The sequence below is a fragment of the Cheilinus undulatus genome, linkage group 5 (assembly GCF_018320785.1).
Source record: "Cheilinus undulatus linkage group 5, ASM1832078v1, whole genome shotgun sequence".
Taxonomy (NCBI): Eukaryota; Metazoa; Chordata; class Actinopteri; order Labriformes; family Labridae; genus Cheilinus; species Cheilinus undulatus.
In genome coordinates this window covers 16,722,836-16,739,752 of record NC_054869.1, presented here as the reverse complement: position 1 = coordinate 16,739,752, position 16,917 = coordinate 16,722,836, and the positions used below count along the sequence as shown (strand labels likewise).

Below are 16,917 nucleotides of genomic sequence, written 5' to 3'. Positions count from 1 at the left end.
ACAAGAATTCAGCTGATGTCAAGTCAGACAGGTTTCCCTATAAAATCACAGCTGATCAAAAAATTAGAGTTAAAGTTAAAGTAGTAGAGTTAAGTTAAAAATTAAGGAACTAAAAGTCAGTTTCAAATTAGTTTGCAGATAAAACTCGTCAATGATAACATACTGTCATGCTTAATAAATGGAAAGGTTGGAGGGGACAGCTGTGTTATTTCTACTGCACGAGTTAGAACTGAAATAGAGCTGATGATTTTCACACAAAGTCAAAACATGCACTGAAAGAAGTCATATCAAAAGTAGGTAAAAATGTAAAGTGCAGCCTTAATCCAAATAATGGTGTTGTCTGTGGTTAAACTTGTTACAGCTGCTGTCAATAGTGTGTGTGGAAACCACATCAAACAGAGCAGGCAGGGATATGTCTAAGAAGAAGCAGCGGTTACTAAGGCTGACTTTGGGGAAAAAAAAAGCTAATTCTGATTTTTACCCCCAATATTGCATTTGTGACTTGATATGAGACTATTTGAGTTTCTCATCTAATGTCTTATTTTTCAAGGAACACAAGCAATGATCATTCTATATCATACCTACAAATTATAAGATGGATTACACTAGGGCTGAAGGGTTTTGAAAAAATATCTAAGTACAGTTTCTTTGGCTTGTGGCAAATTGAAAATGAATTGTTGTGTTGATGGGAGTGATCATTTTATGCCACTCATTTTTGATAAAGAAAACATACAAATATGAGTAAAGAAGGTTTTTCTTTTGTGAAATGTTCTTTAAAAATTGAAACTTGGATGTTTGCATAATGTGTAGAGCACAAGTCTCTGCTGCAAAAAAGTATTTAACAGGTATTTTCAGTGATTTTAAAATGTGAGAGTGACATATTTCTATTTAATCTAAAATAATTCATTGCCTTATGGATTGGGAGACTGTCAGTTCAAATGCCCGCTGAATCAGCACTACGTTAGCATCAGTATTCAGCTTGGTAGCCACTAATGCTAATAGTTACTGCCGCTTCATATTCTATTAATAGTCCATTGTTAGGATGATGACTCTTATGTCAAGATCTAGTGTGTTAAAATTCAGACATTTTTTCCTCCCTTTGGGATCTTTGCGGAGCATGTTTTACAAATCCATTTGTTGTCCTTCCCTTGAACACTGAAAAACTCGCACACCATCAGCTGAGGCTTCTTCTTCTTCTCTGGGGCTTTAAAGTGGGCCACATATGCCACCTACTGTTTAGTATAAAACATTTGCAATATCAGCCAAAAATGTTATCTCTACCGATAATTAATGAGCATCGCTATTTGTTCCACAAGCCTTACAACTCATAACCAGTTAAAAAGAATGACCAGAAGTCTGATGTCTGTCTGCCATCACAGAAAATTATCACAAATATTTTACAATTTTGGTCATTTTCATCTGTGCTAGGAAAGTTGTCTGTGCTTCACTGAGATTCAGAGAGGCTTCTTTCTAATAAAAAAAATTACATTTCAACCATTTAAACAGAACAGCTGAAATTATTTTAGCTGATTACTCAATAAATTGATAAACATAAAAAAACTTCAAAAAGCATTTCAAGATTCACATCTATGATTATTTTATTTTATTTGTTTTTGTTTTTACTTTTCATAAAAAATACCTCAACTCAGTGGTTGAACAATGTATCACATGTAAAATCCTCTAATGTGGAATTACTTTAAAATGATGGTCAGGTTGTCCTTTCTGGTACCATATAGTGCTGCACCATTTGGTAATAATGTGCAATTGCATTATACTGGATAATAACGAATGTTAACAGATCTAGAAAATACTGTTTTACCTAAAACTAATTGAAGGCATGAAGTAATATTCAAAAAGAGATCAAATTAGAGTCACTGATATTGCTGGGTAAATTTTAGAGGATAATAAAGATTGTAAGCATGTATCTTTGTCCTTGAAAGGCCACTCTTCACCTGAAAGAGTTTTGATTTTCCCATGTGAAGATGTTTATGGATGTGTCTGTAATATGGGATGGCTGCCATCTTGGCCAGGCCTCTATTGTGAAAAGAGCTGGTTTGATTTACCTTCATTGGTGAAATGAAGGTAAAATAAAACACAGAGGCCACTGACCTTGAAGCAGCAGCCCCAGATTCAACCCCACCCTTGGGCAATAACTCCATATTTATCCCTGTTTCTGACTTAACTCACTGTCCTGTCCTCTCAGTAGAAAACCATAATTCAGGAGCTGTGAGCGTGTGTGAACAGGGCAAAAGATAACTTCAAATAACCTATGTCACCTATGCTTCTAGGAAAACTATGAAGAGAACTTTTCATGTTTTCTCTGCACTTCAGCACATATTTTATCTTGACTTCACTTAGGAAATAACAGGAGGGATAATCAACAATTAAAGTTTAATTCTAGCTGAGGCTCTGTATTAAGCAGTAGATAACTCCAATAAAGAATTTGGACTGACTTTGTTTTTGCAAAATCAAAGTGTACTTTAAAGTGTGCAAACTCTGACTTTTTTAGGTGTTTTAAAAATGTCTGAGGCCATGTCACTCCAAGTAGCACTGCATTTAAAAACATGCAAACACCTTAAATAATGCTGCTGCAGTCTTTGAGAAGGCAGTGAAACTGAAAGGATCAAAGTGATGAAGACTACCTGAACTGTGCGAGGAGGAGGCCTCCCAGGGACGACCCACAGATGGAGAAGCCCATGGCAATGACGCCATTCCAGAAGCCGAGCTCCCGGGCTGTCATGTGATGATCCAACAGGAAGAGAGGAAACATGGTCACTGCACCCTGCTCACCTGAGCGCACGGAGACAGGACAGAGAGGTGGGAAGAGAGGGAGAGGAAGATGAAAAAGAAAGATAAATTATAGAACTAGAACTACCATTGGCATTTATTTGCCTCCCTGAGGTAAAATGACTGTCAGACAGTTGAAGTACAGTGGTGGGTCATGAGGTAGGGCTGGACTGGAATAACTTCAAAATGTATCCAGTTTATCCTCGAGTCAGAGTGGACAGTTGTGCGAGGTTTGAAGAAAATCCCCCAAAGTTTTCTTGGGTGTTGAAAATGAAATGCCTGCAGCCCTTGCTGTTGACGGTGTGTGGTCATTAAAATGGACTCAAATAGCTACATGCCCTTTAGAGCTGCCATCATGACAGATTTCTAAACGTCTGTATGATTTTAGTAAAAGTGTAACCATATCAATAACTGTTTTGATGCCACAACAACAAAAAATAAAGTTCTATGTGCCCAATATTGGTTTATCACTCTTTTATTACAGAGAATTTGTGGGGAAGCTCCTGCACACTGTCTTAATTGCACAAATATCTTGGCATTGTGTTGTACTGAAATGCTGTCATGCAATTCAGACCGTGACGGAGTTTTCCTATATTTTTTGATGGATTTATCCATCTCCAGTGCACTTATCTAATGTCTCAAAGTTTCAGAACTTTTTGACAAGACAGTTTGGATTTCACTTTATAGGTATTTTAAGAAAGTTTAACCAGTGTAACTGTAATTTTACCTGGGTACATTACTCTTGCAATTATCAACCTCTGTTGGCTACAAAGTCCTATATAGAGGGAAAAGGATCCCACATCACATTCCAAAAAAGGGTTTCTAAGGGTTTAACATTAAGGAGTTGATGTTAATTCCCAAAGTGTTAGTTCAACTCTATTCTGAGTGAAATAGTCTTCAGTGTTGGAGTTCTTTGAAAGTGTTGACCCACCAGTGTTAGTTCAATTCTGTAAAGAGTCAACTGATCTAGGCTCGCCCATTGAGATTTAAAATCTAGGGGGATGTGTGGGCAAAGTTCCCCATTATACCCCTCGACAGAGTGTTTATACAGTATGTGTTAAGTTATGTTTGGATGTTACCTGTTGTACAGTGATACCTGCTGGGGTTCTTTTGTTTACAGTTCTGGTGGATTGTTGTTGTTTCTGATGTGAGACACATTTGCACCATGAGGGAAGTTATCCAGTGAGTTACCGCCTGTGATTTTAGGAGTTCTTTAAAGATGCATAGTGGGTATTCTTCATCAGCATGTATTGCCTTCCTATGCAGTTAACTCTGCTTTATTCTTGCCAGAGGAAGCCCAACTGTCCACAGATATTCAAGAGTTACTGCAGTTGTCATATTGTCAAATATTTAATACTTTCAAAAGTGTAGTTCAACTATATGAACCGTGGATCAACAAAGACACTTTTAAGCTGTTAAATTTTACTCTATGAGTTTAATTAGAAGCTCAGAGTTGGTTCATCCAGGACACACTAGTCATATGCCCAGCTGTGATCAGCTAGCTCCCACAGCGAATCACAGCTTTTTCTCCCAACACAGCAGTGGGCTTAAAATATGATGTACTTCTTACTAATCCCTGCTTGCACAAATGCTGATGCACAACACTGCTGCTGCTGGCAAAGCTAAACCTCTTCCACCCCAGCCTCCTCCTTTATAGCATAAAGCCTGTTGCACCCTAATATTCTGACTCATGCATCTATGGATTAATTTCTTTAGTAGTAACTTCATTGTATTCAGTACAGATTGTCATTAATGTATCCATCCATAATGGGGTTTCTAGCCATGTGTTTCCTGGAAAGTCAAAGCATGCTGCTTGATCAACCCAACTTTCGAGCAGAGCCTTCTCTGCCAAGTTAATTTGGCTGTGTGTTTTACTTTATAATAGTGGTGTGACTTTACCTGAACAAACTGGTTGGCGATCTATTCTCATGCTCTTGCCAATAAGGAAAGATCAGATTTTACCGTACCACTCCTCAGTATCTACTTAGTACTTAAAGTAGACTTTGTATTAAACACTTTTTACTTTCACTTGAGTAGATTAAACGACCAGTACTTTAAATTTTACTTTAATAAAATTTAACCAGAGTAACTACATTTACTTAAGTAAAATAGTCATGCACTTCTACCACCTCTGCTTGTTGATCATTCAAGACTGTATTGTTTAAAAACTTGTCGTCAGTAAAAAGCAAAATCATATCAAAGCACTGAAACTTTTGACAACCTTGAAATTTTCTGATGGCAGATGGAAAATGCTGCAGAAGACAAATTTACAGTAAATCAGTGCACAATGCATTTAAAGTGCTGTGTATGACTAAGCATTACTATTTTCACCTACAGTAAATATGTGAGACACCTCCTGAGTACACACGCCTTTCCCAATCACTGTCTAATACGGTGAAGATTTAGTACCAAACTGTTTAGCCTGCAAGACTGAAAAACACGCTTTTCCTGAGATGACAACTGCCGAATCAAATACTGCACACCAACACACCGCGAACCTAGGCCTATTCCTGGAAAGTGTCAATAATAGATGCCTGACAAGAAAAAGAATACCCTCAGTCACTTTATCAAACGGGGGCCTAGCACTTTTCCTACAGCACAAAAAGGAAAACACAACAAAAACACAAAAACTTCCACAGATGAAACAGACCTCACAAAGACCTTTCAGTCAAAATAAAAAGTTTCTGTCAGACAGTAAGACTTTCTCTGTGAGCCGTTGAGTGTGGGGGTAATGTTCTGCTGAACATTACAGTAAAATATTCAGTGGCGCCGACTACACGCCATTATTATATTAATGGAGACTGACTTCAGAAAGACAGTGGGACCAAGGAGCTGCGTGAGTGACAGCTTGGCTCCCAGACTGCTGTCAAAGACGACACAACACAACCGACGACTCACTCACTCAGTCAGCCAGGAGACAAACAAAAATAGAGAAAGAGGGAAGGAAAAAAAGGCAGATGAAACAGACTGAAATGAAAAAAATAATAAGAGAAAGCTGAGAAGCTCCCAGTGATCGGTAGAGCAGCAGCAGAACGAGAGTGTCACCGCTGTAACGGCAGCGTGACAACCCTGCAGAAACACGGGGAAGGAAATATGAAGTCTGCGTGTAGAAATCACGTTTCTTACTTCTGTCACTCATGTTTCACTGTTAGCAATTTATATGCAGTTATTACAGAGGAGGACCACTGTGTTCAGTACGTCTGTGTAAATCAGACTTTTATCTGACTGACTGACTGCCTGAGAGGTTTAACTACAGACTCTTTACTGAACAGAATGGAGTTACTGAGACTGCTACAGTTTATAGATTTACTGAGCAAACAGTGAATGAAAGCTGCAATTTATGTTTTCCCCTGTGACTTATCTTTACTGATTGAAGTTTAGTCTATAAAATGTCCCAAAAAAGACAGAAAAAGAACAAAAATTCACATTGAAACTGCTTCTATTGTCAAATCAATAGTCAAAAACCAGACGCTGTTTGTTTACAGTCACAAAGGTGTTTTCTCACATTTAAGAGGCTGGAAACAACAAATGTTGCTTCAAAAATACTGAAAATGATTTCATACTCAGATTGTGTTTTTCTTTAAATCATTTTTATGATTAGTCACCTAAATGTTAAAACTGTATTCGTGCAAAAGAAAACACTCTCCTGCTGTATCTTTCAGATTCCTTTAACTCTAAACTCCATTGGCAGATGTGTTTCTGTTCCATCCTACTGCCAAAAACTTGATGGTAAGCTGCCAAAAAAGTGGCACAAGATTTGTTGATGAGCTTCTTCTGTGGAATAATGGGAAATGTGAAAATATATTGAATTTCAAAGAATGTATGGGCCTTTGGGTAAAGCACAAACCATGATATCAACTCAAAAGGAACAAAAATGTGGGCCAGCACCTAAAAACACACACGGCATCAAGCCTCCTGATGGATTACCGTTTGCACTTAAAAAATAGAATACATGAGTAAATATCTTTTAATTTAAAAAATATACTTTTTTCATCTTGGACAAAAGTATTTTCACAATTACACCAACGTGGACTGTAACGGCATCATATTCAAGTAAATGAACTTTAATATGGAGTTGCCCCCTCTTCTGAGGCTGTAACAGCCTCCTCTCTTCTTACAAGGCTTTCTAAAGAATTTTCTGTGTTTCTGTAGTAATTTGTGCCCATTCATTCTGTATGCCATTTATGAGGTCAGGCACTGATTTAGGACGAGAAGGCCTGGCTCTCCGCAATGTCCGTTCCAGTTCATCCCAAAGGTGCTCACTGGGGTTGAGGTGAGATCTCTATGGGCCAGTCAAGTTCATCCAATTTCACCAAATCTTGTCTTTATAGTCCTTACTTTATGCACATAGGTGCAGTCATGTTGGAATAGAAAAGAGCCTTCCCCAAACTGTTGCCACAAAGTTGGAAGTACAGCGTTATCCAAAATGTCTTGGTATGCTGAAGCATTAAGATTGTCCTTCACTGGAGATAAGAGGCCAAGCCCAAACTCTGCAAAACAGCCCCATACAATTATTCCTCCTCCACCAAACTTTACAGGTGACGAAATGCAGTCAGGAAAGTAACAGTCTTCTGGCATCCGCCAAACCCAGACTTGCCCATCTGACCGCCGAACAGAGTCAGAGTTGCAACACTACATCTGACACTTGATATTGGACTTGCTGATGTGAGGCATGCATGCAGCTGCTCAACCATGGAAACCCATTCCATGAAGCTCCCGCTGCAAAATTCTGGTGCTTTCATTAATGCCAGTGGAAGTTCAGAACTCTTCAGCTATGGAACCAGCAAAGCGGATGTGACTGCAGGAGCAGGGGATCGAACCCAAAACCTTTTGACTGTGGGGTGACTGCCCCCAATCTGTGTCTATCACTGACCTTATTTTGGATATCTAACCAAAAACTTATTCAAACATCCCATAGACTTTGAGATGATGGAACAAGAAGTGCTAACACATTTGTGGGTTTTAGGACTGATTACTGCTCCACTCTATGGAGGATTTATCTGGCTGCTCTAGAACCTGTCCAGTCCAACATGTTTGAGCCATCAGAGCTAGAAAAAGATGACTGACCTCCTCATTCTCAACATAATTTGAGCATACAGAGTGAGCTATTCTTAGACTTCTGTCAGTAAGGGTAGATCCAATGATGGGATGAAGAGATAGCTTGTGACTCATGAAAGAGTAGTTAGATGAAATAAAGGTGCTTGATTAGGTTACATTGCTGTTGCAGTGGGAGTGGGATTACACAAAGGAACCCCACCATATCATTATACCATATTTTCCCTCTAAAAACTAATCTACATGTGATAAAAATACTAGTTTACAATCTCTTTTTTGCTCTACATATAGTGGTTTTAGAGACTAATTTCCAGTTTTGCTTTGCACAGACTTTAAATAAGACCTTTAAAAATACAACATAACACCAAGTGTGAGCTGTACTGACACACTTTCACATCTTAATCTCAGTCTCTTTCTGCCAAACCGTCTTAACTTGCATCCACTGTGCGGTAAGCATATTAGTTAAAATAAAGTAAACACCCGCAGTAGCGGTACCCATGATGCCTGGGTTGTTTACCCATGGTTCTCTGCTCCCGATCCTGTCTGCCTGTTGTTTAGCTCAAAGCGCAGAGCTTTCACAGTCCTGCCTTCAACTAATTATTTCTTTAAAGAGCGAGGGGGGATGGGGGGATGTGCAGACAAACACAACCATGCTGATTATTCCTTTCTATAAATATTCTCCAAGCAACAATTGTCCATTTCAGCAGGGATTTCATTAGACATCCACAAAGATTAAACAGGCAGAGTGAAGGGGAAGCACAGACGGATTGAATGGGAGTAAAGGGGGGAGAGAGGGGGAGAAAAGAAGGACCAAGACAAAGTCAGTGATAAGAAGAAAAAAGAAAAAAGATGAAGAAGAGAGACAGCAGAAGGCAATTGAGGCAGTTGAGATGTAGAGCAGGAAATGACAATCATAATGCACTTATCTGAAAAACAAATATAAGGAGATGTGAGTCAAACAAGACTGGAGCAAACGTGGGGAGGGATGGAGACGGATAAAGACAGAGGAAGAGGAGGGGGCTGCAGATGAACAGAGACATTGTTAGGAGGTTAGTGAAGAGGAAAGAGAGGAGAGATGGCAGCCTGTGTGTTTGTGTTTACATTTGAGGCAGACAGACAAAACTATTTAACATTAAGAGAGAAAGTGACAGAAAGAGGAGCAGCAGGGATGTTTTGTTTATCCTGCTCCTGACAACATAAATCCTTTAATAGACTTTCAAGCAATACAGCGGGGTCCATCACCCTGAACCAAAGACAAAACAACCGTTTTCTTCAGAAGTGCATGTCTTTGAGCAAAAAGAATGTAAAAGAAAAGACATTTTTCCTGCCGAAGATTGAAGATTGTTCATTTTAAATTTGACTTTTGGAAACATTTAAATTAAAAATCTGACAAAAAAGTAGTTTTTTTTTATGTTGTTTGCATGACAGCGTTTAAAGAAGTAAACATATTCCTTAGTTTAAATCATTTTTAATTTCAAAAAACATTTACAGATTCTGTGTCTTATTTTGTGTTTTTTCAGTTTAATGCTCTAAAACTCAGTAAAATGTCTAAAATCCATCTAAAAATGGTACTTTCATACAGCTTAAGAAAATAAGTTACACTGACAGGTGTGACTCATAATAAACTTTTTTTTAACACTGACTGTTGCCTTTTAATGTTTTAATAGATGACATAAATATACTTAAACGACTGAGGGCCGTTAAATTACAGTATTAACATACAAAGTTAACATTGTTTTCATATTGTTACACCATAGCATAATTCATAAATATTCACCTCCTTTCTCCCTTTAAAGCTGCTGAGTAGAAGTCATTTCTTCCAGACTTTGGATAGAGTTTCACACCTGAGGAATTCCTCTTGTGCCAGCAACATTGTAATCACTTTTTACTGCAGCCATGGCAATCTTAAAAAGGTATTTACATCCCTTTTACTAAGACCACAAGGATTTTTGCCAAGATTCAGAAAGGCAAAAGAGAACTCAAATGTAATACCCACAGTCACCATGATTAACTGCTAATGCCTTTCAAGAAAGGTTTAAAAGAAAAGACCATAAAAGTGTACAAAGTCTGCAGAAATCACTTCACACTCCAAAAGGGACACTTAGGGACACTAAGGGTGCATTCACACCTGGGCCATTTGCCCTGGTGTGCTGAGGCACAATGCCCCCCCCCCCCCAAGACGTAGAGTCAGAGTCATCACAATGAAGAACTCAGCAAGGAGGAAACTGTGTCATGTTAATGTTGCGTGCCCTGCTTGAGCATGTATACAGCCAAACCGTGTTGAAACCCACCTCTTCTATCCATGCCAGGGCCAAGGAATTGTACCATGCTTAGGCACAGTAAGGAGCATCCACACTGCTAGTCAAACAGCCTGGACTTTGAGGGTCAAACATGCCTTGGTACAGGACGGACTGTCTAGTGCTGAGGTATCAAGTGCCGTCCTATCTGGACCTATGCATACCTGTTATAGGCTATCATTCTGAAGAGTGCTCCTATCACAACCTGTGCAGCCTTTTTACAGATATCCCATCAACTTGCCCTTTATTGAGACAGCTTTTAACACTGACCGGTGCAGCTGATCTTGTCTTAGCGGCATTTGATGCTACTCAGCCAATCAGATGCTTTACTCAGCAAGTGCAGATGCTGGGTGAGTGAGCAGTCTGCAGCTGCAGAGACACAGGAAAGTCAGTCGAGAAAGTGAGTTTGGGAAAAGTACAGATATAAATCAAGATGACAAGGATAAGAAAACTTTTTAATCGAAAATGGACAGACTGTTATATGTTTATTCTTCCCTAGAGTGGATTAAAACCAGCATACCCCTTATGTTTCAATACACATACGGATTTCAAAGGTGGCCATGTCAAATATTAATAAGAGTCAAAGCACACGTCTTTGAACAACCACACTGACATCTGATCTAAGGGCAGAAAAAAAAACAATCTTAGAGCCCGATGTGATAGATGTCACCACCATTCCCTAACCAACAATGTTTCCTAAAAGCTGTGTTGGCTTTAAGTCGAAATAAATGATTTATGACACTGGGGTTGTCTGATAATGTCCAGATTTAGCTCAGATTTAAAATGTTGTCAGCATGATCAGCATCCTCACAAAGTGTGAGAGTTGGACGAAGAAGAGCAAGAAAGCACATGTTAAAGCTTATCAAGAGATGGGGACACCAACACGACCCTTCATTTCATTTTGTATAATGAAACCTTTTCATTTGGATGAGGCCCTTTTCAAGAGCTGTCTGCAGGAAACCTAATTTGTACTTCTTTAACGTACAAAGCTCATTTTACTTCCAACAAAAAAAAGTTATTTGGTTTTTTTTAGAACTGTTTAATTATACTTTCATTGTTACCTCCAGTTCATAAGATATTGTTGTTTTCATTGTTTTTGTTGTAATGAAGTGGACTGAATTATATTACAGGTTACAGGAAATTATATTCCAGACCTTAGCTAAAGGAAATTTTGTTGAACAGGAGCTCTGGGAATTTTAATTGATGACCCCTGGCCTAGTGCAAGTGCCAAATGTAATCGGTTGTATATGTATTCATTCATTTATTCATTCATTCATTTGTACAGTTTATAAGTGACATTTTAAGTGCGTTTTGAATGACAAGCTTCAGCATCATCTTCCTGGAAGTTCAACTAAATTAATTTTCATTTCCTTAAGAAAAAGGTTTGCATATAGAGCCACAACAGTTGTTTTTTTTTTTTTGTTTTTGTTTTGGGGGGGGGGGGGGGGGGTTTGTAGGAAATTATGTTTATTCAATAGGCCTATATCTTTTTATAACATTACAATTGCAGAACAGATAGGATTTTTTAATTTATAAGTCCAGTGGCAATAATAACCAATAAATAAATAAAATACATTTTAAAAAAAAGGAAAAAGGGGAGGGGATGCAAACTAGCAATCCAAAAAATGACTTAAAGTGACAAAGAAAGAGATATAATGTATACATGTTACCTCTTGTATATTTTTATTTTTTCAAATCTGAGAAAGAATATTGTATCTTTCAATCACTGAGAGATAGAGGGGGGGTTGGGAGATTTCCAATGAAGTAATACGCAGCGTCTAGCTAATAAAGAAGTAAAATGAATAATTTCCTCTTGTTGAGAATTTAGAGGACTTGATTTGTCTGGGGTCCCGAAAATGGCTATCAATGGGCAGGGTGTTAAGTGCAGCCCCATGATAGAAGACATCACATCAAAACAGTTATAACCCTTTACTAAGAATTTAAAGGCCCCATGCCTTACTTTACTGAAGAAATTTAGGGGCAACATCCATAATTGTTTAAATTTTGTGAGATGAGCTGATCAGCTGTTAGTTTTACTGTGTAAACAGTAACAGAATGTAAATAAACAATTTTAAGGCAAAAATGCAGAGTTCTGCTGTGGCTGTGAAAATATGATTCACAGTTTAAGTTTTACCTCTTTGAGTCAAATGCTGAAAAAAAGAAAACAATGTCATCATGTCTGCCATTCAGAACTAAAGACACAAACAACAACTTAATAAGAACTTAGGAATTATTTATGCTTTTGCCCATATCTTTGGCAGTACGCCTTATCCTGACCATCCTTACCCTAAAGACCCTAACATCAAGACATTACTGCTTTACTACATACTGACTTTTACACAGGACACCTTCATATGTGATGTGAGGGGGTTGGGTGGTGGTACCATGAGGGATCTGAGTGGGATGAGGGTGAGAGGAGGATAAGGAATGGGTGAGACGAGGGTGAGAGGTCGACAGGGACAGTGAGGTCAAATCCTGACATCTGTGCAGCAGCTTAGACAAAGGAGCTGGCAGAGCAGCAGAGATCACCGAGGACACGCTGTCCCCCTGCACGACAAATACCACTCCCTGCTGAGAGCTCAGTAAACACAGGTTCATACATGTTAGAGCACGGTGTTCAACGCACTAACACACATGCACAATGTCTATGTGCATACACCTGCGCACACACACACACACACCTTTGAACTCCTCAGGATCCCTGAGGACAAACAGTAAACAGAGCCAGTTTATACACAGTTTCATGATATCTCATGCATATTACTCTAGTGACACACACACACAACTACACACACTCCAGGTGTCCCTGTAGATCGATGCAGATGTCAAAGAGTTCTCGACAGCCTGCAGGGCTTTGGAACGAGAGAAAACACACTTTAGAGCCAAGATGGAGCAAGACAACCTCGACCTGATTGGATGCAGGCTGGATTTTTGTTTTTGTTGTTTAATTTCTGACAAAATCAGCAATGAGAACCAATCATAACCCTAACGAGTTTTCAATTTCCCCATGCTACAAAAATTAAAATCAGTTTTAATAATGTAGTCTTGATTTCTTAAGTTTTTCCTACCATAAACACACTCATACCTAGTTTTTCGTTGGTTAGACAAAAGCAGAAGGCTGCAGCAGCTCTTGAACATTTACAGCAGAACCTAGTTAGAACATATTTCTGACATTTTAAGTTTTCTACTAGTTGAGACAGTTCCCACATACAACTTCAATCTTACACCTAGATCATAATAGTTGTTATCCCGTCATGTTGTGAAGGTTTATCATATTGAAAGGTGGAATAACTTTGAGAGATGAGGAAGAGTAGAGGGTTGTTACTGGTTGTTTGGTGTCAGCAGTGTGTTTTTTGTTTGTTTACATCCTGTGGAAGTGAATGACAACTTAAGTTTTCCTTGAATTAAGACAGTTTCATCTTTAAATGAAGGGAGTACCATTAGATCTGATTTTCTATGTTGCAGTTAATGATCTCTCCACTCTCACTGTTGTCATGTAACACTAGCTTTAGATTAAGGTTGTAGTGTTTTTCTTTATTTACCATGTAATCATTATGATAGGTAATATTTCATGTTTGCTGATTTACAGCAGTTAATGTAAGCTTTTGTCAGGCACCAGTCTGTTCAGACACATTTAAGCACAAGAGGAGACTCTGTGACAAATCCTTCGTCAGAAAAATGTTTCTCACTGACTGGTCACATGAAGTTAACATGTCATATTTCAGTTAGTGTGGATGTTCCACCCTACTAATGAGATGAATCTTACATCCTGTGTGCAACCAAACAATGACACAACTTCCGCTCTAAACCAGCAGTGTTCAAAGTGTGAGGCGGGTGCCACAGGACTTCAGGGGAGGCGCAGAAAAATAAACCTGAAAAAAAAGGTGATGAGCTTTGCTAACTTCTGCTGTGTGGGTTGGCAAAATGGACAGAGGTTACTACAGAGACTATATTATAGAGACGACTTTTAAAGTTAGGATTACTCTGCATTGGTCCTGATGATGCTCAGCAGCCACAGCGTTTAATCTGCAAAGATGTCCAAGCTAATGACAGCACAAGGCTGTGTAAACCCTGGGGTCATACTGAGACAAAGAACTTAGTCTAGTGACCAAAACTAGAGGGATTTTTAAACAGGACATAAAAGGAATTTCAGCCATTGAAGGTAACTGACACATTTAGAGCCATAAACACTAAGATAGCCTCTGCAAATGCAGGTTTTTGGTACAATGATCAATGACTAGGTAAGGCTGAAGGTGGAGGATAAGTTAGGATTTATGCAGTCCTGCATCAACTGCATAGCTGCAAACTCATAGTTCCCACTATATAAGAGCTAAGAGCATAACAATCAGGTGGTATTGGCAATAAGTTCATTGCAGAAACTAAAAAATTGATTGCCTAGGTAGCAAGATCAAGATCTTGCTGATCAGCAAGACCAAGATCTTGCAGGCCTAACTGCTGATTCAAAGAAGAGTTTTTTAATTGGGTAGAAGAAGTCACCTGTTGGGCAAACTTTGATTTGTTTTCATAGTAAAAAATGAGTAAATGTTAGCGCTGTGGGGTCAAACACCATAAGAGGTGATGAAAAAACAAGGGCAGGTAAGCAACATTTTTTAAAACATCTGTATTAGTATCTGTCATATTTCTTTATACAATCAGTGCACTTCCAGTTTAAGTGTTACTTACTGATGTTTATAAATTAGTTTTATTCATTAAGATGTTTTTGATCACTGAGAATGAGTATCAACTTTTTATTTGGCTTAACTTGTTTTGCTTCCTGAATAAGGTAATAAACTAGAGTGAGATCTTTAAACATCTAGAATATCTTGCACTGTTACATCCCTGCATAGATAAATGTGTTTATTTCCTTTGCCATTTTGCTCTTTTTCCTCTCTAAAGGCACCATGTGGTGGTTGTTCATTAATTCATCTCCTCCTTCAGCCTCCCTCCCTGCAGTCCTTCTTCTCCCCTCTGGAAAAGACTCCCCACTCCCCCCCTGAGTTTCTGTTTTCTCCCATCCCTACTCTACTGTACCACCTTCCCTCATACATCTCTGAAATCCATCACCTTTCTAAAATGTTTATCCACTCCCACTTGTGCCATATCTCTGTAGACTGGACTGTCAATGCTGTGAAGCATGGTATGTGTGAGTAATTGAGATAGCAGATAACGTGTGGTTATTTCTCATTAATGACAAATGGATGACATTTAACTGTATTCATACTTTAAGTGCAGCCCTGCACGCTCTAACTCTTTTACCCCAGTCCTCCAACTTCTTACTGTGCATGCATGTTAAATGTAATGCCCCCCCCCCACATCTATCAATTTTTACTTGCATGATAATACTCAAAGAGCACTTTGGGTTTACCTTAAATTGCTGTCCTCAAAATGGGGTATTGTACACCTGGGGGCATTTCAGAGAACTGCAGGGGGTTCTTGAGATTTTCTTAAAATTTTAATGTAAGCCATGCTTAAAACCTGAAATAATCATGCCACAAATAACTCTGTAAAAATCCAAATGTAGGTTTGATACTCCTCATCAAATATTGATTTTCTCAATTAAATTCTTATACTGAAAAGTGTCAACTAGTTGTCAGTGACAACTACAAAAAAAAAACTTTTTACACTTTTAATTCAATTTATGATAGAAAAAATAGGATTACAGTTTAAAATGTGGAGAAAGTGAGAAAAGGCCAGAAAATAATGTCCAAGTCAGCGATGTAAATGCCTGTTTAGAGCCTGATCCTTTCTGCTTTTAGAGGGCAAAATAGGAAGCAGCTCAATGAGCCAGCAGAGCACATGTGACTTTTACACTCCCAAGAATTCTACATTACAACCTGGTCAGGAGGATGAAAAAAGTGTTACTCTCCTTAAAGTTAGAAGTTGAACCTGCACCCATATACACAGGACTGATCCCTGTGTATAAGGTGCCTGCTCTACCAACTGAGCTAAACTAAACATTATCTATGTCTGAACTCACCTGGAGAGGCTGTAACATCTGATAAAAATAAAATAAACTTTAGAAATATTTTTATGAACTGTAATGGTGTTAAATCAAGTATATGGATTTGGTCTGAACAAAAAAAAAACAATAGAAATATCAGTTTAGCTCTAAATCAAGGTCATTTGTAGGCTGCAGTTTTTGATACCATTAAACTATATGGTATAATAATTTTCCATCACACTCCTCTCTCATGCTGTATATCACTGGGTGCACTCACACAAGGCTATCTGCACCACAGGCAAGCTTTTTTGACCTCCAAAGTCCAGTTTGGAGGTAAGTGCTCCTCTCCCACTCAAGCTTGGTCCACTTCAGTAACTCTGGCATGGATGTAAAACCCTGGCATGGATGTAAAACCCTGGCATGGATGTAAAACCCTGGCATGGATGTAAAAGTGCACTTCAGCACAATTCAGTTGTTTATGTGTGCACAAAAACATGTCCCATTCACATTTTATCTCTATGGGCAAACAGGGCTACAGACAATTCATCTGTAAAAGAACCAGCTCTGATGTTAGTATCATTTAAACTCAAGATGTCTACTTGTAGCGATGAAACAACTGTAATTTATTTTAAGTATTTAAAGACTTGATAAATATGGTGGAAGTGTTGTACTAATGCTTCCCAAAGTGTGGGCTGTGACCGTCTGGTGGGCCCTGAAGTTACTGCAGGCGCGCCACAAGAGGCCATTTGCAATAAACCATGAAAACCATGCATATACACATAATTTCAAAAACTGGAACAACTTTTAATTATTTCAAAATACTTGATTAGATGTTTG

The 16,917-nt window shown here is 38.5% G+C and overlaps 1 protein-coding gene across 1 annotated transcript in view; it reads right to left on the bottom strand.

Moving 5' to 3' along the window:
* Window positions 1-16,917, bottom strand: part of mfsd3 (major facilitator superfamily domain containing 3) — a 44,570-nt gene that overhangs the window by 21,719 nt on the left and 5,934 nt on the right. Inside the window, exon 3 of the mRNA XM_041786432.1 lies at window positions 2,643-2,790. Coding sequence (XP_041642366.1) covers window positions 2,643-2,790 — 148 coding nt within the window. The remainder of the gene's footprint in view (window positions 1-2,642; window positions 2,791-16,917) is intronic.